At 44.9% G+C, this 25,164-nt stretch overlaps 1 protein-coding gene across 2 annotated transcripts in view; it reads right to left on the reverse strand.

Annotated features, from left to right (window-relative positions):
* The window catches only part of MAP3K12 (mitogen-activated protein kinase kinase kinase 12), a 203,706-nt gene that overhangs the window by 49,123 nt on the left and 129,419 nt on the right, over positions 1-25,164 (reverse strand). For both annotated transcript variants that reach the window (XM_040340709.1, XM_040340710.1), the window contains exons 4-5: positions 24,057-24,248; positions 18,847-19,005 (exon numbers count right to left, since the gene is read on the reverse strand). In XM_040340709.1, coding sequence (XP_040196643.1) covers positions 18,847-19,005; positions 24,057-24,248 — 351 coding nt within the window. The remainder of the gene's footprint in view (positions 1-18,846; positions 19,006-24,056; positions 24,249-25,164) is intronic.

The raw sequence follows: 25,164 nt of genomic DNA on the forward strand, positions 1-25,164 counted from the left end.
AGCTACGACGACGTCACCCACGTTTGCCTCACTGAGACCATCACACGCTGTCTGTACTGAACCGGGCCTCCGAGCTGCGGTACAAGCTGGTATCCTTGCACTCGGTTTAGAGTGCACTACAATGTGAGTGTTTTTCTTTTGTTTGTGTTTCGACTATTAAACCTTTTTAAGCAGTGAACACTTAGAGTGTGTCCTTTTACTTTCTCGGTCCTTTGATTGATCTATGGGAGTATTTGTACATTGCTTGCTGGTTCCATCTGGTGGACGTTTTTGGAGTTGAGCCCTGAAAGCTGCTTGCCATTTTGGAGAATATGATTATTGCTTTTTGACCTAGCCACAGGTCGAATTGCTGAGGTGAGAGGCCATCCATTAGCCTTGGTGGAGGATTATCCTGTCCTATGGGTCACAGATCTGATGAAGATTTCTGCACTTTTTATCACCATTGTATTTTTGGAGCACCTTTATCACTTTGCACTTTATGGACTTTGATTATGTTTTTTTGATTATTTATATATTTTAGATTTATTTGCGCTGCACTATTTATTTATTTATTGTGTCATAAAACATGTCAGGAGGGGCCTACGTGCTGACGATGCTTCATCTGTCCCCCACCGGCTCCAACACTGAGAACAGAGCGATTAAACACTGCCGATTGCTCAGTTATCACAGCTCCCTGAGCAGAGAGCTGGTGACTGTCAGCTCACTGAAATGTTGGGCTGTGGAGCAGCAGGAGGAGCCGGCTTAGGCTCTCAGCGGCTTACTGGCAGACTGAGCCGGGTGCCGGGCTAGGCATATGGGCAGATCCTGACCATATGGTTGTGATCTTTCCCGAGCCTGGACTGGCTCTGTAACATCAGCCAACAATGGGCTTTAGCTCGCTGTCTGCTGAAAACGGGTCACAGGAGTGCAGAACGAACTGCACTCCTGTGATCCAAAGGAGAAGTACAGCCAAACAAGCTTTGGCTGTACTTCTCCTTTAACCTCTTCCCGCCCGCACGGCGGGTTTTTACGGCCACATTGTGGCTCTGCATTGCCGGGAGGCCGTCTATATATACGGCCACTGGGGGGCGAGCAAGCGGTGCACGCACGCCCACCACGTCAGTCAGGTGCCGATGCGCGTGCCTGGCGGCTGCGATGTCCGCCAGGCACCCGCGATCGGCGGTCACGGAGACAGGGACGTGGACCTCTGTGTGTAAACACAGAGCTCCACGTCCTGTCAGGGAGAGGAGACTGATGGTGTGTCCCTTGTACATAGGGACAACCATCGGTCACCTCCCCCAGTCACCCCCCTCCCCCCACAGTAAGAATCACTAATTAGGGAATACATTAACCCCTTCCTCGCCCCCTAGTGTTAACCCCTTCCCTGCCAGTCACATTTATACAGTAATCAGTGCGTATTTATATCATTGTTCGCTGTATAAATGTGAATGGTCCCAAAAATGTGTCAAAAGTGTCCGATGTGTCCGCCGCAATATCTCAGTCCTGACAAAAATCGCAGATCGTCGCCATTACTAGTAAAAAAAAATAATAATAATAATAAAAAAAAAAATCATAATTCTATCCCCTATACTCTATAACGTTTGCGCAAACCAATCACTATATGCTTATTGCGATTTTTATTTTTACCAAAAATATCTAGAAGAATACGTATCGGACTAAAAAAAAACAAAAAAAAAACGAGTGGGTTCTGAGAGATGTTTTTTTTTTAGCTGTTTTCAGCTGTAAAAACCTCAAAAAAACGCTGATAAATGCCGATAAACGCTCAAAAACTTGGCTCACCAACTTTTTTCTTGGATGTTTTATATCCATTAAAAAAGAAAATAAAAAAAGAAAAAGGCTAACCCGGGAAAAAACGCTATTGCAAAAACTTTGAAAAACTCACTGCAAAGCTACTGCCATTTTTAGAATGTTTTTTTTTTAACGTCCAGTGTGCATGAGGCCTAAATGTTAGATTTTACATAGAATTTTCTATATACCAATGACAACATATAGGTTTTATGTTTACGAATATATATTCATTTTGACAAGCAGAGCATCTGTTTATAAAGACAGATGATGAGTATCTGCTGAAAGGCTGGCAGCTGAGAAGCACATGTCAGGAGGCACCATCTGAGGGTCGCTGCTATAATGGCTGTTTGTACTGAGAGCTGCATGGAAGCCAGTCCCACTAATTATCTGTGAAGGCGATGGTTAATGCTTTGTTCAACAAAAGAGGTTAAAAATAATACCAAGGTTTTTCCAAACGACCTCTGGGCATTACCAAATGCTCTTCTTCCTCCCTCCTCTGCCTCCCCTTAGTCCCCATTTCCTGCTCCGCCACACTTAGTGGAAAAAATGACTAATATAATTAAGTGGAAACACCGAGTCTTGGGCTCCCTGGACCCTCTGCCTGGGCAGCCAGCCAGATGTCTGACATGCTCTGTTTTCCCTTAGGAGAGGTTTTCTTAGACTGCAACCTGCGTAGAAACTGCCAAATCTCAAGCATGCCGTATACAGAGCATGAAATGTCACTACATCAACCCAACCAAAATCTCAGCACTGCTAGCAGGTACACTAATTGTTTATTAAGTCAGCAATCAACTCTTCACATCGCAGTAATCCAATCAAATGCGATGTTCAGATCTGAAGACTACTGCTTCTGGTGCTAAAAGACTCGTGGTTAATTAAAAAAAACTCTGTTTGCATCTAAATTGACATAATTAGTAATTTAAAAAAAATAAAAACCTTATATAATGTAACCCCATTGCAACTGCAGAAAAACAAACATTTTCTGTGAAGGAAACACTATGGGGTCTATTTGTAAAAAAAAAAAAAACAATCCTGGACGAATGTCACAAGCATTCGTCTAGCCATCAAGAATAATCACCATAATCTGTCTTATACATTATTTCCTATGATCATCAGCTCCATCTAGTGCCAACATGATAAAAATACCTCCAATGAAGAAAATACTGCGCTATGGATACTAGATGTAGCTGAAGATCACATAAAATAAACATATTAGGCAAATTACAGTGATTATTCATAGCAGTTGGGCGAATACCTGTGACTTTCATCCAGAGAGTTTTTTTTTTATAAATAGACCCCTTAGATTTTCTCCTTGTCCTCAATGCTTAAAGTGGAGCTCCACCCAAAAGGAGGAAGTTCCGCTGTAAGGCCTCCTTCCCAGCTACATAGTTACATTGTTAGGGCCCTTTCACACGGGGCGGTTCAGTAATGATCGGCCTACGTGTGTCCGTACAGCTCAGCGGGGATCCTCCGTAAAATCCCTGCTGAGCCGTCGGCTGACAGGGCGGTCCCCGCACACTGTGGGGGGATCGGATGAACACGGACCGTATGTCCGTTTTTTAATTTTGTGTGCTATTTAGTGCTTGCATTTAGTGTTATTTATTTTTACAATGTTTTATTGCCATTATGTACCTGGCCTTAAATGGCCTTTTAAGATAAATATTGAATGAGTTAATTTTTTAATTTTTTTTTAAATCAAAAAGAATGAGTTATTTTAAAGCGGAGTTCCACCCAAAAGTTTATTTCTACGAAAAATAACACAGAAGCATTAAAACGTATCAAAAACTTTGCCCAAAAAAACGTATCAACTGCACACGCATTATGCGTGTGCAGTTGATACGTTTTTTTTTGGACAATGTTTTTGATACGTTTTAATGCTTCTGTGTTATTTTTCGTAGAAGAAAACTGGTTGTTAATAACAAAATTCATATGTACATGCGTTTCTGATGTGTTTTTGATGCGGTAACATTAAAATCTATGGAGACAAAAATACACTGGGGGATTTACTAAAACTGGTGCACACAGAATCTGGTAAAGCTGTGCCAATCAGCTTCTAACTTCAGCCTGTTCAATTACGTTTTGACAATAAAACCTGAAAGCTTATTGGTTTCTATGCAGAGCTGCACCAGATTCTGTGTGCACCAGTTTTAGTACATTTCTCCCACTGTGTAAAAAAAAAAAAAGTCCTCGCACCTTTTACAAAAACGAACTGCAGGAAACTGCGCAGATGTGAACAGGAGCCATAAGAAAATAATGTTAAATGGATTGTGATGTGTTTCTGCAGATCTGCAAACACACTAAAAAACACACAGATGTAAACCCAACACTGCACCAGAGGGAGATTTTCTATGAATAACGCAGAAATATTGTAAATTTCTGAAAACATCCTAAAGCTGGCCATACATGGATTGAAATTCGGCCAGGTAAGCAGGGACCAGCCAAATTTCAATCTATGCATGGGCACTGTGGTTGTAAAGTGATCGACTTCTGTGCAACTGCCCTGTCGGATTTTCCCTGCTTGATCTGCACCGCAAGCTATAGCCGGCAGCGCTGATCAGTGTATTTTAATGACAGGGAAGTCTTCCTCCTGTAAGAATACAATAGCTCAGTGGGGAGGATTCCCCCATCCACCTTGAATATGTGGATGGGGAAAACGGGTCAGTTTTTTCATTAAAAAAAAGAAGACTTAGGCCCAGATTCACAGAGTGTGGGCGCACATTACGCCGCCGTAGCGCAAACGCCGTGCCAACATAGCACGGAAAGGAAAGCATTGCATTCAGCAAGCTATTGCTTCCAACGCTGCGTCAGCGTGGCGTAGGTTTCGAGGGCGCAGGCCGGCGTAGGTGGAAGTGGGCGTGACCCATGCAAATGAGGGCCAGACAGATACGTATCATGAACTGCGCATGCGCTGTGACGTGGACGCACCCCCCTGCGCCTGCTCACAACCACGTCGGAACAACTGCCTAAACTACGCCGGATCACTGCTTACGGCGTGAACGTAACCTACGCCCAGCCAGACACACGTCCAACGTAAAATAAGCCGGCTTGTGTTCCCTGGTGCAGACCTTTGCATGTCTGCTGCTGGGTTGCACCTCCTTTATGGGGAATAACTTTACGCCGGACGTACAACTTACGTGCACCTTGCGTAGCCTGCGTCGGGCGCACGGAGGTTTGTGAATCGCCGTATTTCCCTCATTTGCATGTTTGAATGGCTAATCAATGGGAGTGGCAACATGCACCCAGCCTAAATGTGTGCCTAACCTACCCTGGCGTAAGCAAGATACATCGGCGGGGTGTAGCCTGGTTTTAGGCGCATATCTGTTTGTGGGTCGGGCGCACATTTGCACTTATGTCGGCGTAACTTGTTATACGTCGGCGTTAGTGCTTTGTGAATCTGGGCCTTAGTGTGCCTTCATTCACAGAACGATCTCCCTCTAGTGCAATGTTACAAGTAATCTACACTTCTGTGGAACATTTCCACACTGATACACTCGGGTTCATTTACTAAAACTGGAGAGTGCAAAATCCGGTGCGGCATGGTAGCCAATCAGCTTCTAACTTCAACATGTTCAATTAAGCTTTGACATAAAAACCTGGAAGCTGTTGATTTCTATGCAGAGCTGCACCAGATTTTTTCCACTTCTAGTAAATCAACCCTATTGCATACTTTGAAATCACTGCCCAGTGCACAGTTCCCCATATTGCTATGTCAAACATTCCTAAAATATCACAAAATAGATAAAATCCTTGCTATACATGTCCCCCTGATGTTCGTGCGGGTTCTACTTCCACAGCTCCCAGGTTAGACATCCCCCGCGGTCACCATTTTGGAAAACTTCTATGAGTAGTATGGGGTCCTTAAATGGCTTTTGAGTTTTGGCCAATATTAATCATCTACTTATATGTTCCAAAATTGATATTTTACTTTACAGACAATTGTGCGTGCATCTACTCCTGAGGAAGTGAACACAGATTCACGAAACACGTTGAGTTTTAGGATGCACTCTTCATTCCGATCATGTATTTACATTGGAAATATTTTAATTATGTTATATTTAATTAAAAGTTAAAAATAGTTCATGCATGTACACTGGTAAAACCGATGTGGCTTTTCCAGGTCTTCCTTCTGTCAGGCAGGCACAGTGCAGGACCCAGGATACTCAATGACCTCTTGGTTTCAGCTCTGCTAGTTGACGTGTGCAGAAGATGCATTTTTGAGTATGTCCTTATGCTCCTATATTTGCTTAAAGTCTTACTAAACCCAGTAATATGAAAATAGTTAATCCGTCGTTCAGCCCCCCCCCCCTCCCCCCCTGGCGAACACAGCTTAAAAGTTTTCTTTTTACATTAAAATACTTCCACTATATACCTTTTTGGCTCATCTGTATATCATGGTCACGTGATAAACTGCACTGCTGAGTGTTCAGGTGGGAGGAGATTTCCACTATAGCCTGTGTCCTCATGCTGTTATGAGAGGCAGATCATCCATGAATCAAGATGTGACATCCCACTCACTGCGTTCTTTTTTAGTTACTAGGCATGGAGGAGGGAGGGACTGGGCTGTCATTTAGGATCTGTATACACACCCAAATGTGTGATGTCAACACCATGTGACCTAACTAGCTCTGATCAACAAGGAAATGTTCTCTCCAGTACTAGAGACCAAACTGAGCATGTGCAGCAGTACTACCCTCACTGTGTCTTATCTGCCCTTGCTAAGAGAGACCCTGCAGGAGGGGGAGTATCTGTCCATACAGGATCAAAGATCTTTTTTACACAATGTAGAGGATTAACCCCTTAAGTTCCACAGTGAGTATAACAAGCGTGCTATTCTGCATATACACACTGATTTTACTGTTGTGGGTTTAGTAACACTTTAAAGGCCAGGACCATCACTACACAGAGCAGGTCCTGTCCTGTGTTCTCCCTTTTCATTTGTTGGCAGATTTTTTTATTTAAGTAACCAATTGCCTAAATAACAAGAGCAGGAGAGGGCGAGGATTGGATAGAACGGACGTGTTACATGCCAGTTCTTGGCAAAGAATAAAAATTTTTCTTCCTACAGGGGACTCCTGCAAGGGATTGTTTATATCACGTTCTTCAGATAGTAGCACCCCTTTATCACTTCCCACTAATGCTAATTAAGAGACTAGGCAAGAAAGCATATGATTAATATGAAATATGGGGAAAAGGTAACACAGATTTTTTTTTATTGCAGAGTGTTTGCATTAAATATAGATATTTCAGTTACTGTATTTTATCGGCGTATACTGCGCACTTTTTTGCCCTGAAATTCAGGGCAAAATTGTGGGTGCGTGATATACGCCGATACCCGCGCCGAGTTTGAACTACTGCGCCGGCATATACCGAGCGCAGTACACTAGTGTATAGTCGGGCAGGCTCGGCTCCTCTCGCAGTCACGTCCTGGACGTACAGGACGCACAGGACGTGACTGCGAGAGGAGCCGAGCCTGCCCGACTATACACGAGTGTACTGCGCTCGGTATATGCCGGCGCAGTAGTTCAAACTCAGCGCGGGAAGCGGGGATCGAGCAGGGAGGCCACCGCAGAAGGATGCCGGACCCGACGAGGAGGACACCACCGAAGCCGCAGACGGACGCCGGACCCGACGAGGCCGCCGCGCAAGACACCAAAACTGTAAGTACTAAAATGTTTTTTTTACAGGAATGCGGGTCCACTTTAGGGGTGCGTGCTATACGCCGGAGCGCGCAATAACCCCGATAAATACGGTAATCTTATTAAAAACTGGTAGGGCTATGTATAATGAGAGTAAATTCCTACAAGATAGATAATGGAACACGCTCACTAATAGCTGCTGCTAAACAAAGTCAGATTGCAGTCTAGTATTGTTAATCAGCATGAAATGAAACAAAAGAAACACAAATGTAATCTTATTTGCTACTATGGAAACCAGCACAATGTTCTAATGCCACAATCTTTGTTAAAGGGTCCAACTGAGTGGTGTATTTTTTTTATTTTTTATGTTTAGATGTCAGATAAGTAGAGGGCACTGCCATTTTTATATTGTTTAAAGCAGAACTCCACTCAATCAACATCGAGTATTTATAATCCTTATGCTGCTAGCATTAGTAGGTAAATAGGAAAGTATATTATATTTACTTGTTTTAAACTTTTTTTTTACATTTCTTCAGTTACTTCCTGGTTTCCATACCTAGGCAAATGATGTGATACATCCCAGAAGTCTTTGGGAGGTAGAGGGGTTTTCTCAGCTAAGCACACCTTGCTGTCTGCATGACTGAGCTAAGGGCAGATGGATTCCAGTAAGTAAATGCTACATGAATCATGTTGCCCTAACTCAAGATGGACACAGCCAGAGATGCTAGGGGGTGTTTTTCAAAGTGACTGCTGAGCAAAATAAAGCATGGAGACATGGATGGATGGAGAAGTTTTCTTTGAATACCAAAAATTAATTAACTAGCGTTTTTGGTGCTCAGATACAGTGCAGTTTAGCTTCTCCCTAAACTTAAAACCAAAGCAAACCCTCCCCAAAAAAAAAAACGTTATTAATACCAGTATCCCCCTTTCCCCCCCTCCCTCCCCTCCCCGTCAGAGACAGATATATCCTCACTTAAAGTGTTACTAAACCCACAACAGTAAAATCAGACTGTATATGAAGTAAAGTATGCTTGTGAGGGGTGAAAGGGGTTGTAAACCCTTGTGTTTTTTCACCTTAATGCATCCTATGCATTAAGGTGAAAAAACACCTTGCAGTTCCCGGCCCCCCAGCCCTCCGTTTTACTTACCTGAGCCCCCAATTTCTATGGGCGCGATCCCACGTCACTCTCTCCGCGACTTCTCGGCTCTTCATTGGATAGATTGATAGCAGTACAGCCATTGGCTCCCACTGCTGTCAATCAAATCCAATGATGTGGTCACCAGGGGGCGGGGCTGAGTCATAGACTCAGCATCTATGGACACCAAGTGTATCACACAGGAATGCGCCCGCAAGGTAACCCCCTAAGGAGAGAGCTTCCCAGTGGGGATTATCTAATGCGGGGAGGAGCCTTGAGAGCCACCGTGGGACCCCAGAAGAGGACGATCGGGGCCACTCTGTGCAAAACAAACTGCACAGTGGAGGTATGTATGACATGTTTGTTATTTTAAAAAAAAAACTTGAACCTTAATATCACTTTAATTCTCTGCATTATGTGAAAATGCTGTTTGATCCCGTCTTCTCTGATCTTCCCCTTCCTCCACAGTCCCCAATCCATCTCCCAATAGAACAGGGGACAAGCTGCACATGCTGAGTTTAGTGTGTATTGCTAAAGAGTTTTTTTTTCTTGGGAGAGTGCATGTGATCAGCACAGGGCCAATCAGCACTGTCCAGACAGAGGGTCGGGGTTCTTGCAGCCTCATAGGACAGCCAGTGAAGAATTAAAACTCCTACAAGTTTTAACCAGACACTAATACAAGTCACAAGACTGCTCTAACTGCTGAAGAGACATTTTATACAGCCGTTTATATTTATTAAAACCATTGCATTTCCATATACTGTGTACAGTGGAAGATCAGATATAGTGAATGCATGGTCCTGGGTTTAGTAACTCTTTAAGTTCAATGTATTTTATGTATAGTGGGTAAAATAAGTATTGAACACAACCATTTTTCCAGGTAAATATTTTTAAAGGTGCTATTGGCATGAAGTTTTCACCACATGTCGGTAACAACCAATGCAAATCCATACATACAAAGAAAGCAAAACAAATAAGTTCAGAAATCGAAGGAGTTGTAAAGGCAGAAGTTTTTTTTATCTTAACCACTTGAGATCCGCACTGTAGACGAAAGACGTCCACAGCGCGGCTCTCAAGTGCCGGGTGGACGTCCTGTTGTTTACATTCCCCGTGCGCGCAGCTGGTGGCGTGCAGCGGGGAAACACTGTGCCCGGCGCATCGCTGGGAAGCCGATGCGCGTGCCTGGCGGCCACAATGTCCGCCGGTTACCCGCGATCGGCGGTGTCAGCAGGGACGTGGAGCTCTGTGTGTAAACACAGAGCTCCACGTCCTGTCAGGGAGAGAGGAGACCGATGCTGTGTCCCTTGTACATAGAGACACAGCATCGGTCACCTCCCCCAGTCAGTCCCCCTCCACACACAGTTATAACACACCCAGGGAATACATTTAACCCCTTCCTCACCCCCTAGTGTTAACCCCTTCCCTGCCAGTCACATTTAAACAGTAATTAGTGGAGTTTTATAGCACTGATCGCTGTATAAATGTGAATGGTTCCAAAATTGTGTCAAAAGTGTCCGATCGCCGCCATTACTAGTAAAAAATAAAAAAAATATTAAAATCATAAATCTATCCCCTATTGTGAAAGGCGCTATAACTTTTGCGCAAACCAATCAATATACGATTATTGTGATTTGGTTTTTAACAAAAATATGTAGAAGAATACGTATCGGCTTAAACCGAGGGAAATTATTATTTTTTTTTTTTTTTAAATGGGATATTATTATAACAAAAAGTAAAAAATATTGTGTTTTTTTTTCAAAATGTTCTGTATTTTTTTGTTTATAGCGAAAAAAACCTTAGTTAGACTTACCGGTAACGGTATTTCTATGAGTCTTTCAGGACAGCACCTGGAGAGAGAGCGCAGCTCCACCCACTTCCCAGGAAACACTGCAGTCAATGCTATAAATTCCGCCCCCTTCCACCATGGCCTCAGTTGTTCACGAGTACCTCCGGCCACGCTGAAATTAGATAAGCAGAACATAGAAACTACACACATTAGCATATATATATATTATCTTTAATAATAAAAGGGCGGGTCATCGGTGCTGTCCTGAAAGACTCATAGAAATACCGTTACCGGTAAGTCTAACTAAGGTTTTCTCACCTCGTCTTTCAGGACAGCACCTGGAGATGATAACCGAGTACTTACTCTAGGGTGGGACCACCGCTTGCAGGACCTTCCTGCCAAAAGACTGCTCTGACACAGAGAGCAAATCCATCCTATAATGACGAGCGAAGGTGGAAAAGCTCGTCCACGTTGCCGCTTTACAGATGTGCTCTGGTGAAGCTCCAGCCCGTTCTGCCCAGGAAGTTGCCACCGCCCTAGTAGAATGGGCCATTACTCCCGGAGGGGGATCCAAAGCTTTAGCTTTGTATGCCTCATGGATAGCCATGCGCAACCATCTAGCCAGCGTACTTTTGGAAGCCCCATGCCCCTTGCGGGATCCTGAAAACAGAACGAAAAGCGAATTCGCCTTTCTGAACTCGCTAGAGACCTCTAGATAGCGTCTAATGCATCTCCTGACATCTAAGGAATGGAATTCCCTCTCCTTCGGACAAGAAGGAGTTGGACAAAAGGTAGGCAACACTATTTCCTGCGTCCTATGAAATACTGACACTACCTTCGGAAGAAAACTCGGATCAGTCCTTAATACTACCCTATCAGGGAAGATTGACAAAAAAGGCTCCAAAACGGAAAGCGCCTGAAGCTCGCTAATCCTCCTTGCTGAGGTGACCGCCACCAAAAGCACCAATTTTAAAGTTAGAAACTTTACAGAGGCGTCTACCAGTGGTTCGAAGGGTTTTTGAGTCAAACCCCCCAGAACCACTGATAAATCCCACTTGGGGAAAAATTTAAACGGGGAAGGCCTAGCCCTGGCTAAGGCCTTAAAAAATCTGATGACATAGGGCTCTAGAGATAAACGTCTCTCTAGAAACACTGACAAAGCCGCCACCTGCGCTTTTAAGGTGCTGGCTGCCAGACCCTTATCCATACCGTCTTGTAAAAACTCCAAGACGGAACAAGTATTCAAGGGAGAATAATTTTTAACTTCACACCAAGAATTGAAAACCTTCCAAGTCTTGAAATAGATGGCCCTCGTGACCTCTTTCCTACTACTAAGTAGCGTATCTACCAAACGTTTGGATAGACCCTTCCTGCTAAGAATTAGCTCTTCAGTAACCAGGCCGTGAGCCTTAACCGACTCACGTCTGGATGCAGTAGAGGGCCCTGAAAAAGTAGATCTCTTCTGACTGGTAGAACCCAGGGGTCTTCTACCGCCAGTTCCAACAGACTCGAAAACCAAGGCCTCTTGGGCCAGTACGGGGCTATCAGGATCAGAGTAGTCTTCTCCTCCTGAAGCTTCCGTAACACTAATGGAATGATCTGAACCGGGGGGAAGGCATAGCACAGGCGGAAGGGCCAGCGTTGAACTAACGCATCTAGACCCTCTGCCTGATCCATTCTGTTTAGAGAGAAATAAGCTGGAACCTTGTCATTGGACTGGGCCGCGAACAGGTCTATCTGAGGAGTTCCCCACTTGTTTACTAGCTCTTGGAAGACCTCCGGGCATAAACACCACTCCGATTCCAGAACCCTTGTCCGACTTAAAAAGTCTGCCAGCATGTTTAGGCTGCCTTTTAGGTGTACTGCCGATAGGGAAGCCAAGTTCACCTCTGCCCAGGACAGAGTCTGTAAGGCCAGACTGAGGAGTACTCTGCTTCTCATGCCCCCCTGTCTGGAAACATACGCCACTGCTGTGGCGTTGTCTGACAGAATCTGGACATGTTGGTCCAGAATCAGCTCCTGAAAGGCCCTTAGCCCTAACCAAATGGCCCTGAGTTCCCTCCAATTGGAGGACCTTCTGGACTCTTCCCTCGTCCAGGATCCCTGTGCCATCTGCCCGTCCAGGTGAGCACCCCATCCCCACGAACTCGCGTCCGTAGTTAGGACCCTTGTAGTGGGGAAGGACCAAGACAGACCTAGGCGCAGATTTGCCTGGCCTCTCCACCACCAAAGTTTCCTCTTCACTGAAGACGGAACTCTGAATCTCTTCTCTAGGGGTTCCCCATGGGTCCAATTCTGAAGGATCACCTGTTGTAGGTCCCTTGAATGGAGACGAGCCCACTGCACCGCCGGAATGGCGGCCGTGAGTAAGCCCATAGTGGACATGGCTGAGCGCACAGAAATCGGCACATTCGTCTGAATTGTCTTCACCGCAGCCTGAACTTTCTCTATCTTTTCTTCTGGTAGAAAGATTTTCCCCTGAACAGAGTCTATAACGTATCCTAGAAAGACTATCCTCTGGGAGGGTACTAGACTTGACTTTTCTTTGTTCAGGATCCAACCGAGCCCTTCCAAATGAGCCTGGGTCCTCTTCAGGTCCAGGAGAAGCTGCTCCTCCGACTTGGCGAACAGCAGGAGGTCGTCCAAGTATGGAATTATAGAAATCCCCCTGAGCCTTAGGGGTGCCAAGGCCTCTGCCACCACTTTTGAAAAGACTCTGGGAGAGGAGGAAAGGCCGAATGGGAGGGCTCTGAATTGAAAATGTCTCACCCCGCTCTCTGTTCTGATGGCTAGACGCAGATGGCGCTGGGAGGAAGTCCTGATCGGGACGTGCAAATAAGCATCCCTTAAATCTATTGAAGCTAGAAAGCACCCCAGGGGAAGAAGCTTTCTTACCGAGTATATAGAGTCCATGCGGAATCTCTTGTACCGGATAGCTAGATTCAGGACCTTCAGGTTTAAAATCAACCTGAATTTGCCCGACGGCTTCTTTACAAGGAATATATGGGAATAACAGCCCTCCCCCTGTTCTCTCTGGGGAACTGGCGTAATCACCCTCTGTTGGAGAAAATCCTCCACTAATGTCAGCATAGCCTGAGACTTCTCTTGCTCCCTGGGCAATTGGGTCACATAAAACCGCGACGGTGGTTTTCCCGAAAACTCCAGTGCGTATCCCTCTGCAATCAGCTTGAGCACATACGGACTGGACGTCGCCTCTGCCCACTGTGGAAGGAAGGCTTGGAGCCGACCACCCACAGCTGGGAGACCGTCACTGGGGCTTAGCAGGTTGGCTGGGGGAGCGAAACAACACCCCAGGCTTCCCGCGGCCCCTCTGGGACCGCCAGGGTCTACCACCCTGACCTCTTTGTGCCTCCTTAGGACCCTTGGCTTGGAAAAAAGGACGAAAATTTTTCTTGGGCCCCGAATCTACCTCTTTTAAAGGAAGAGCCTTCTTTCTATCCGCCGTCCTATCTAGGACGGTGTCTAGTCCTGTGCCAAAAACCAAGTCTCCTTCAAAAGGTAACCCACACAGTTTCAGCTTAGAGGCTGTGTCCCCCTGCCAGGTCTTAACCCATAAGGCCCTTCTGGTTGAATTTATCAACGCCGAGGATCTGGCGGAGAGCTTCACGGATTCAGCCGAAGCATCCGCTATATAGCCTACCGCTTTCATAAGGACTGGAAAGGACTCCAAAAGCTCTCTACGAGAGGTACCGGCCTCAATGTGACCTTTGAGCTGATCCAGCCAATGCTCAAGGTTTCTGGCCACCACAGTGGATGCCATAGCTGGTTTAAGATTAATCAAGGAGGTATCCCAGGCTTTTTTGAGCAGGCTATCTGCTCTTTTATCCAGGGGATCCCTAAGGGCACCTGTATCCTCAAAAGCTAGGTCCGTATTGCGGGAAACTTTTGAGAATGCTGCATCCAGTTTAGGCCTTTTATTCCAGGCCTGCGTTGGATCTTCATCGAAAGGAAGTCTCCCTTTCAGAGATTTAGAAAAGAAGGGTGCCTTCTCTGGGTCCTTCCATTCTCTTTTAATTGTCTCAGACAATACTTTATGTACCGGGAAGGTGCGATGTTTTACCTCATCCAAACCCTGGTACATCCTGTCATGCAATGACAGCTGAGTCGCATCTTCTTTAATGTTTAGGGTAGAATGAATTGTCCTTAATAGGTCATCAACCTCCTCTAAGGACAGTTTATAGCGTGAGGAAGAAGTATCCTTTTCTTCTTCATCCTCCGCCTCTGATCCTGAAATAGCATTTTCAGGTTCCTCCTCCTCGGACTCACTGTCTAACCTTCTAGATGTGGAGGGGGTACTGGCCCTGGCCTTAGATCCTTTGGTCGGACCCTTGTCCAGGAAGGAGCGAAAAGACTGGAAAGTCTGGTGCAACTTCTCCCTAAATGAAGAGAGCAACTCCCCCGTTCCCTTGACGGTGGTCTGCTCAGAGGCCGAACTAGTAGAGGCTTCCCCCCTGACAATCTCCGCAATACAAGTTTTGCATAAAGGTTTGGTCCAGTTCCCTTTAAGGGAAGCTTTACAAGTAGCACACCGCTTCTTGGAAGGAGGAGGTTCTACCACTTTAAGTTTTTCTTTAACTTTCTGAAACGACACAAAGGACAACAACGCTATGTTTAACCTTTGTACGCCAGCCAACAAAAACACACAAGTGCACACAGCTAGTGAACAAATAAAAACCAGCACCCATCACCGCTGTACCAGAAAAACTACACGCACCCACAGAAGTGACTAGGGTGAGTGAGGCAGGCTCCCCTCCCCCGAAGGGGCAGAAAAGAGGGACATAACAACACCCTGGTACATTGACCCTCGCTGGGTCTCCTACCTGGGCCGGGCTGGTGCTTGTGGCTCCTGCTCCCGCCACCTCCGCTGCGTCTTCTGGCTCCATGGTCCCAGAACGCTGCGGGCGTGCGACAGCTGTTTTAAATCTCCCGGGTTCCTCTCGCCGCTGCGAGACCCGGAAATAGCACCGCCGAAGCTCACTCCCCCTCTTGCGTTCCAGGCGGCCGGAACCGGAAGCCGCCACGCGCCGCCGGAAGTCCCGCCTCCACCCGGAAAGGACGTCACTACGCCCTCCGCTCCGGAGCCTCGTATGCCGGAAGGACGGCACCTGACCGTCCCCCCGCAAGCAACGATGCCCGGACTAAGGGAGCGGGACCTCCAGCAGCCTCTGTCCTCGCCGGACCGAAGAGGAGAAGTACCCGACCTTCACCCGCGCGTCAGGGGAGAAGTCGGGTCCGCCTCTGGAGGATCACCTCCTAACCTAAAACACCGGTATGCTCGAAAACAATCCACCTTCCCCGCCTGGGGAGAGAACAGCACACCCCTGGTTCCCTGCAGCGCTTCCACCATGGCCGGAGGAAACACTACAACTGAGGCCATGGTGGAAGGGGGCGGAATTTCCTGGGAAGTGGGTGGAGCTGCGCTCTCTCTCCAGGTGCTGTCCTGAAAGACGAGGTGAGAAAAATTAAATCGCAGAGATGATCAAATACCACCGAAAGAAAGCTTGATTTGTTTGAAAAAAATGACAAAAATATAATTTGGGTCATTTGTTGTATGACCGCGCAATTGTCATTCAAAATGTGTCAGCGCTGAAAGCTGGAAATTGGTCTGGGCACGAAGGGGGTTTAAGTGCCCGGTAATGAAGTGGTTAATGATGGCTTCAAGACACCTCCTGTATGGAGAAACTAGTCACATGCATTGCTCAGGTGTGATTTTGGCCCATTCTTCCACACAGTCTTGAAGATTCTGTGGGCCTCTTCTATAAACTCTGATCTTTAGTTCTTTCCATAGATTTTCTATTGGATTTAAGTCAGGTGATTGGCTGGGCCATTCTAACAGCTTTATTTTCTTTCTCTGAAACCAATTGAGAGTTTCCTTGGCTTTGTGTTTGGGATCATTGTCTTGCTGAAATGTCCTCCCTCATTTTATCTTCATCATCCTGGCAGCAGATTTTTATCAAGAATGTCTTGGTATATTTTTCCATCCATCCTTCCTTCAATGAAATTAAGTTTACCAGTACCGTATGCTGAAATACAGCCCCACGCCATGATGTTCCCACCTCCAAACTTCACTGTTGGTTTGGTGTTTTTGGGGTGATGTGCGGTGCTATTTGACCTCTAAACATGGTGGGCCAGATTCAGGTACCTTGGGCGTATCTCTGCGGCGGCGTAACGTATCCGATTTACGTTACGCCGCCGCAAGTTTTTCAGGCAAGTGCTTTATTCACAAAGCACTTGCCTGTAAAGTTGCGGCGGCGTATCGTAAATCACCCGGCGGAATTCAAATTTGGCGGGTAGGGGGCGTGTATCATTTAAATGAAGCGCGTCCCCACGCCAAACGAACTGCGCATGCGCCGTCCGTAAAATATCCCAGTGTGCATTGCTCCAAATGACGTCGCAAGCACGTCATTGGTTTCGACGTGAACGTAAATGACGTCCAGCCCCATTCACGGACGACTTACGCAAACGACGTAACTTTTTAAAATTTCAACGCAGGAACGACGGCCATACTTAACATTAGCTGCTTCTCATATAGCAGGGACAACTATACGCCGGGAAAAGCCTAACGTAAACATCGTAACTTTACTGCGTCGGCCGCGCGTACGTTCGGGAATTCGCGTATCTAGATAATTTGCATACTCGACGCGTAAATCGACGGAAGCGCCACCTAGCGGGCAAAAAAAAATTGCAGTTTAGATCCGATGGCGTAAGAGACTTACGCCTGTCGGATCTAATGGATATCTATGCATAACTGATTCTAAGAATCAGTCGCATAGATACGACGGGCCAGATTAGGACTTACGACGGCGTACATGGAGATGCGCCGTCGTAAGTCCTTTGAGAATCTGGGCCGGTGTGTATTTTGGCATCCAAAAAGTAAAATTTTGGCCTTATCTGACCAGAATATATTCTCCCAGCATTTCACAGGCTTGTCTAAATGTTGTTCAGCAAACTTTGAATGAGCTTCAACATGCTTTTTCTTCAGCAATGGAGTCTTGCGTGGTGAGTGTGCATGGCGGTTCAGCGCATTAATAATTGTTTTCTTTGAAACAATTGTACCTGCTAGTTCCAGGTCTTTCTGAATCTCTCCACAAGTGGTCCTTGGCTCCTGGACAACTCTTCTGATAATTTTACTCCTCTGTCAGAGATCTTGTGAGGAGCACCTGGTCGTAACTGGTTTATGGTGAATTTATGGTCCCAACAGTGCTCACTAGAACATTCAGAAGTCTATAAATCCTTCTGTAACCAATGTCATCAATATGTTTTACAACAATGAGGTTGTGAAGGTCTTGAGAGAGCTCTTTGCTTTTACCCATCATGAGATGTTTCTTGTGTGTCACCTTGGTAATGAGACACCTTTTTATGGGCTGTCAGTTGAGACTGAACCAGCTATTAATTTTCACTGACAAGGGGCAGGATTGCTTTCTAACTACTGATAGATTTCAGCTGGTGTCTTGGCTCTCCATGTCTTTTTGCACCTCCCTTTTTTTCATGTGTTCAATAATTTTTTCCTGTGTCATTCAATATTATTACACATAACTTAATTTGTGAATGCATTTGTTTTAATGTCTTTGTATGTGTGGATTGCATGGGTTGTTTCCGACATGTGGTGAACATTTCATGTTAATAGCATCTTTAGAAACTGATTTACCTAGAAAAATGGTGACGTGCTCCATACTTATTTTACCTGCTGTGTGTGTGTGTGTGTGTGTGTGTGTGTATGTATATATATATATATATATATATATATATATATATATAATCAAAAGGTGAGCTGCATGTGCCATTATTCGATTGTTTACATTCACAGGTGCATGCACCAAGTGGGCTCCACTTCATACCCCAAATCCACAATAATAAATAGTAGGATGGATCCTTCTCGGATTGTTCACTCTGTATTGTAATACCTTTTATTGTCATAATGTTTTATTTACTTTTTGACTACCTGAAAATGTTCTCAATAAAAATCATTGAAAATAAATAGTAGGATGGTACATAATACCCAGATATGCAATTCACCCTCCGGCGGGACAATTAAAATGTAATACACAACAAAACAACAAACAATGAATTCTCAAGTGCATAAAAACTTTTTCCAATATTTTCGTTGAACCTAATGGATAAATTAACCAATTGTAGGAATCTCTGAAAACCATGTGTAACAATTCTATGTTTCAGTGTGGGTGAATATTTAAATATTTCTTTGCTATATAGAGGATTAACCCTAAAAGGAACCGACCTCTTTCAGAAGCAGCTTAATGATAAATGGCACATGGGCTGGTATTAATGCAGCTGGCAACCTGCATACTAATGTCATCAGCATACCAGAAGACTGGTGTGCCAACTGGTATCATTAGGGATGGGGGTGACTATTTGTTTAATAAAATAATTTAACTAAACAAACGAAAGATTGGTGGATTCAAACCCTGTATACAGGATAAAAGCAGATGACCGGATTATGATTCATCGAGTAGTCACTCACCAGATGTCCACCTTCTCAGAGACGGGCTCATTGCGTATGACCTCTGGTGCCATCCAAGCTACCGTACCAGCAAAGGACATTTTAGTGCTCTTGTCACTCAGCTCTTTAGAAGTACCGAAATCTGATATTTTTACTAGGTCGTCATAGGTGATCAGCATGCTGTGGGTAACAAAAGTTTAAACATGACATATCCATACCCTAAATATTAGAAATACTATTTCATTTTATGTACATAGGTAAATGATGTATATAAATACATAGATATGTAGGTACATAATACATTAGAGAGAAACATGGCACTTGAAAGAGGAAGTAAACACTGATGGGTTTTAGCCCATTATGTGTCACTTACCTGGAACGCCTGCAATGTCCCCGATTTCCTCGCCGGCTGGAAGTGTCCATCTTCCTTCCGGGGTCACTGACTCCGGCTCTGTGACTGGCCGGAGTCACGTGACGTCACTCCCGCGCATGCGTGCAGGAGCCGCCAGTCACGGCATGACCTTTAATCGGAACGGCGCGGCGTGAGCTTTCTACAGTACGCATGCGCCAAATACGTTGGCGCATGCACAGAAGAAACTCTCATACGGGGAATTGTAATTATCTCCTAAACTGTGTAGGTTTAGGAGTTAATAACAGCACCTACAGGTAAGCCTTAATCTAGGCTTACCTGTAGGTGAAAGTGTGTTGTAAGGGTTTACAACCACTTTAAGAATTTTTTTTTAGCTAGATTCACAGAAATTGCCTTAATTTTAAGGCGGCGTAGCGTAGCGTATTTACGCTACGCCGCCTTAAGTCAGAGAGGCAAGTACTGTATTCTCAAAGTACTTGCCTCCTAACTTACGGCGGCGTAGCGTAAATGCGGCAAATTCGGCTGAGGGGGCGTGTTTTATGTTAATATGCTTTGACCCGACGTGATTGACGTTTTATTGGAACTGCGCATGCGCCGTGTGCCTACATTTCCCAGTGTGCATTGCGGTCAAGTCCGCCGCACAGGCCTATTGATTTCGACGTGGACGAAAAATGACGTAAATCCCTATTCACGGACGACTTACGCAAACGACGTAAAATTTTCGAATTTCGAAGCGGGAACGGCGGCCATACTTTAACATTACTATTCCAACTATTTGATGGAATAACTTTAGGCCTGATAAAGCGTTACGTAAACGGCGTATCTGTACTGCGTCGGTCGGGCGTACGTTCGTGAATAGGCGTATCTAGTGATTTACATATTCTACGCCGACCGCAATGAAAGCGCCACCTAGCGGCCAGCCTAAATATTGCACCCTAAGATAGGACGGCGCAAGCCGTCGTATCTTAGATAGGTTTAAGTGTATCTCTGTTTGAGAATACACTTAAACCTAGGTCGGCGCAGATTCAGAGTTAGGTCGGCGTATCTACTGATACGCCGACCTAACTCTACCTGAATCTAGCTATTTGCATGCACTGAAATAAAACCAGAGGTAAGTAGTTAGCTGACTGTCAGAACCTAGGGATCCTTTAGTTTCAGATTCCTTCTCTGAATAAGAAAATAAAGCTAAACATGGGGCAACAAATAATACATACCATAAAGATGAACTCCAGGCAGATACAAATGACAAACATTTATGCAGTTTGGTATTTACTAATACATGTTGTAAAGTGATTGGAAAGTCATATTTGTTTTAAACGTCAAACATGTCATACTTACCTGCTTTGTGCACTGGTTTAGCAAAGAGCAGCTCCATTGCTCCTCTTCTGGGGTCCCTCATCGGCGCTTCTGGCTCTTCTTCCCTATCAAGTGTCCACCATAGCAAACAGCTTGCTATGGGGGCAATTGTGCAGGTTCAGTTCTGTACTGCAGGGCCCAGACTGGGAGAGGGAAAATCAGCAATCGGTTGCTGCTGCCGTGCTGAAGTGCTTTTAAGAGACATGCTGACAGGATAAAAAAGCACAGAGATGAGCTCATAAATCTGCTGCTTCTCCTTTCACTGTCACAGGCTGAAAAAGGGACAAGACCTGTAACTGTTAATTAACTGAATAAGAGAAAAAAAAAACAAGTCTCTTCCTTTGCTGTACAGGAGAAGCAGCAATCAGCTATGCTGCAGTGCTCAAATACTAACCAGGAACATGCTTATAGGATGAGAGAGCAGAGTGACACAGAGAAGAGCTCATGAATCTGCTGCTTCTCCTTTCACTGTCCAGTCACAGGCTGGAGGAGGGGCAAGACCTGTAACTGTTACTTAAAAAGCAATGATGCACAATATTTACTTGGTAAAAACTAACTGTAATTTTGTCTTTGTTTCTGAGGGAAGAACTGCTCTTCCACAGTAAGCGGATTGTACTTTTCATTCTATGAGGACAATGTGGGAGAGTGAAAGAGAGAATTTGTTTCTATGGGCAACAAGAAAAATTCTTCCTACAGATTCTCCGATTAATAACCTCTTATATAGCTTGCATGACCCCTCCGCTCAACGCACATTGGTCCCCGCTAATGCAAGCGCTAATACGTGCCAAGGCAACATGCATGCTATACTCGCACTACCCGCCCACACAGAAGACACAGACCAGTGCTGTAACAAATGCCAGTATGAGCTATACTAAAAGGGACCATAGATCCTGTGTACATCATATCAGCACTGATCGCTGCAAACTATTTCAAATTATACATTTCACTGGTGCACAGAACTGTACAAGAATTTCAGCCCATATAAGGTACACATGGGTTATATGCACAAAATATGGAACCTGCCAAATTGAAACTCAACATTCCTTCCATATAATGAACAGATGATCGGAACAAACATTAAATTGGCAACACAAATAAGGCAACCATGGCAACAATTATAGAATGTAAACTCTATCCAGAGCCGCTCTAATTTACAATGTACATTGTTTAATTTGTATATTTTGTACACTGTTCTCTAATTTATTAACCCTGTCCTGCCCAGCCCTGGCACTGCCGTTACTTGGTATTGGGAGCAGTAAACTATGTATAAGGCCTCGTACACACGACAGAGTTTCTCGGCAGAATTCACCGAGAAACTCGGTCAAAACCCGGATTCTGCCGAGAAACTCTGTCGTCTGTACAGTTTTGGCTCGATGGAGCCGCCGAGGAACTCGACGAGAAAATAGAGAACATGTTCTCTATTTTCTCGTTGTCCTCGTTGTTCTATGGGAGAAGGCGGCCCACCAAGCTCCTCGGTGGCTTCATCCCAAAACTCGACGAGGAACTCGACGTGCCAAGCACGTCGAGTTCCTCTGTCGTGTGTACGGGGCCTCAGACAGGAACACCCAGGACAGTCCAAGAACAAAATAAACAGGTACCACAAATACCTGTTTGGTATTATGACTAAAGATACTATGTCAGCAGTCACCCTTTTCACCAAGCAGCAGATTCCACAGCCCTGAGAGTGGGAGAGAGGGACTAATAGTATTATGTCAGCAGTGAGCCTTTTCACCAAGCAGCAGACTCCCATAGCACTGAGAGTGGGAGAGAGGGACTAAAGGTACTATGTCAGCAGTCAGCCTTTTCACCAAGCAGCAGATTCCACAGCCCTGAGAGTGGGAGAGAGGGACTAAAGGTACTATGTAAGCATTCAGCCTTTTCACCAAGCAGCAGACTCCCACAGCACTGAGAGTGGGAGAGAGGGACTAAAGGTACTATGTCAGCAGTCAGCCTTTTCACCAAGCAGCAGACTCCCAAAGCACAGAGAGTGACTAAATGTATTATGTCAGCATTCAGCCTTTTCACCAAGCAGCACTGAGTGGGAGAGAAGGAATAAAGGTATAATGTCAGAAGTCAGCCTTTTTTCCAAGCAGCAGACTCCCATAGCACAGAGTGTGGGAGAGAGGGACTAAAGGTTTTATGTCAGCAGTCAGCCTTTTTTTTTTTTACCAAGCAGCAGATTCCCACAGCAGAGTGAGTGAGACTAAAGGTATTATGTCAGCAGTCAGCCTTTTCACCAAGCAGCAGATTCCACAGCCCTGAGAGTGGGAGAGAGGGACTAATAGTATTATGTCAGCAGTGAGCCTTTTCACCAAGCAGCAGACTCCCATAGCACAGAGTGTGGGAGAGAGGGACTAAATATTTTATGTCAGCAGTGAGCCTTTTCACCAAGCAGCAGACTCCCATAGCACAGAGTGTGGGAGAGAGGGACTAAAGGTTTTATGTCAGCAGTCAGCCTTTTTACCAAGCAGCAGATTCCCACAGCAGAGAGAGTGGGAGAGAGGGACTCTAAAATAAGTCAGCTCACATATAAAAAGGCCTGTATACATCTGGGACTAATAATGAGGTCTAGCTACAAGGTAGGATATGGACATAGGGATGAAGGCTTTATGCCAGCAAATGCTCTACAAAGGCTCCAGGCTCCGGGACCCTGTAGAATTATTAGGATGTGAGAAAACATCAACGTTTGTTTCGTCCACATCAGCCCCTTACCCTGTGTAGCTGAGAAACCCGGGATAATACACATACATCATCCACTATCCTGCCAGTCAGTTCCTTATACTTCGAATAAGGACACTGCAATGTCCCGGTCCTTCCATAGGGAATATTTTGTCAGTTTTGATTTGGAATGGAGAAACCCTTGTGAATCAGTGTGATGTTGGAGAGAATAAAGTGTTGCGTTACCGAATGCTGAGAAGGCCTGAGGCAAGTGCTACAAGCTCAGCTGTTAATTAAGTCAAGAATCAATGTGGATGCAGTGACATTATTGTGAAGGTATTTTATTTTGCATTGGAAAGCTTTTTATGACTAGCAAAATCCCATTTATTTCAGCAACAAACAGCAGAGGCCTCTCTGTGGTCTGCAGCGGTTGCAGGTCTGACCCCATCCTGCCATGGACTCAGGTGTCTCACAGAATAAAAGAGGATGAGTCAATATATTAGATTGTAAGCTCTAATGAGCAGGGCCCTCTAATTCCTCTTGTACCAAATTGTAATGCAACTGTAATGTCTGCCTTTATTTTGTTAAGCGCTGTGCAAACTGTTGGCGCTATATAAATCCTGTATAATAATAATAAATTATTGGGGGATGTATGTCATAGGGCTAATCTTTTTCAAAGATTGTGCACAAATTGACTATGGTAATGGGGAGCACAATTAAAGACTTAACGACTGAATATTTGACAATATTTTATGCAATCCATGCCTGTTGGGTACAAACATATGATCATTATCAGCCAAGTACACCTAATAGTACATTATAGCAAGTTTCTACAATCAGTACTTACTTTGGTGACTTGAGGTCTCGATGGATAATCTTGTGGAGATGAAGATAGTTCATTCCTCCAGCTATACCCATGGACCAATCCACTAGTAAGGAGGGGGTGACCTTCCTCCCAGCACGAAGAACTTCATAAAGCTGCCCTTGAGCACAGAACTCCATTAAGATACAGTAGCATGGAGCCTGTGTGCATACACCCCTATAAAGAAAAATATGCAACAAGATCATTAACTTCTTGTATGACCACAACAACCACAACAAATTCCACCAGGTATCACCAGGGAACATGAGATGTGATGATGTTACATTAATCAGAAGCAGATAAACTGTGTGCGCTCCGAGTCCCCTTTGCTGACATTTGGAATTCTCATTTATGCTCTGTGTACCCTGTGTAATCTCATGTTAACTTAAAGGGGAGTTCCACCCACAATTTCACTTTTTAAATATAAATACCCCTGTAATACACAAGCTTAATGTATTCTAGTAAAGTTAGTCTGTAAACTAAGGTCCATTTTGTTAGGTTGTTACAGCATTTAGATAGTTTATAATCTAGAAATAGACCGTGGCCATCTTAAGTGTGGGCATCATGAAGCCAGACTGTATGACTTCCTGGATTTCAGACTACAAAATAAAGGTATTTACAAGCAACAAATTAAATAAAAATTGTCCATTCTGAACACTATGAGATTAGAGCATGCAGCACAGACAAACATAAAAAAATGGGTGGAACTCCACTTTAAAGAGGAACTCCACCTTTGTTGAAAAAAAAAAACAGCAAATAAAAAAAATTAACATAGCATGCATACATATACAATTGTTTAAAGCATATACAGTATACAGTGGAACCTTGGTTTATGAGCAACTTGGTTTGAGAGCGTTTTGATCTGCAAGCGTTTTTCTTACTCGGTTTGCGATTGTTGACTCGCAAGTTGAGCAGAATTCAAGCTAAATAGGCCTGCAGTACCTAATTTTCACCTGAGGTACGGGGGTGCAGAAGCCGAGCAGAGCCGAAAATAGGCCTGCAGTACCTCATTTGGCCTGAGGTACGGGGGCGCAGGAAACAAGCCGAAGTGTCCTCAGGCCTTTTCGGCGCTCTCTGGCACCCCCCCCACCTC

Source organism: Rana temporaria, chromosome 2 (assembly GCF_905171775.1).
Source record: "Rana temporaria chromosome 2, aRanTem1.1, whole genome shotgun sequence".
Taxonomy (NCBI): Eukaryota; Metazoa; Chordata; class Amphibia; order Anura; family Ranidae; genus Rana; species Rana temporaria.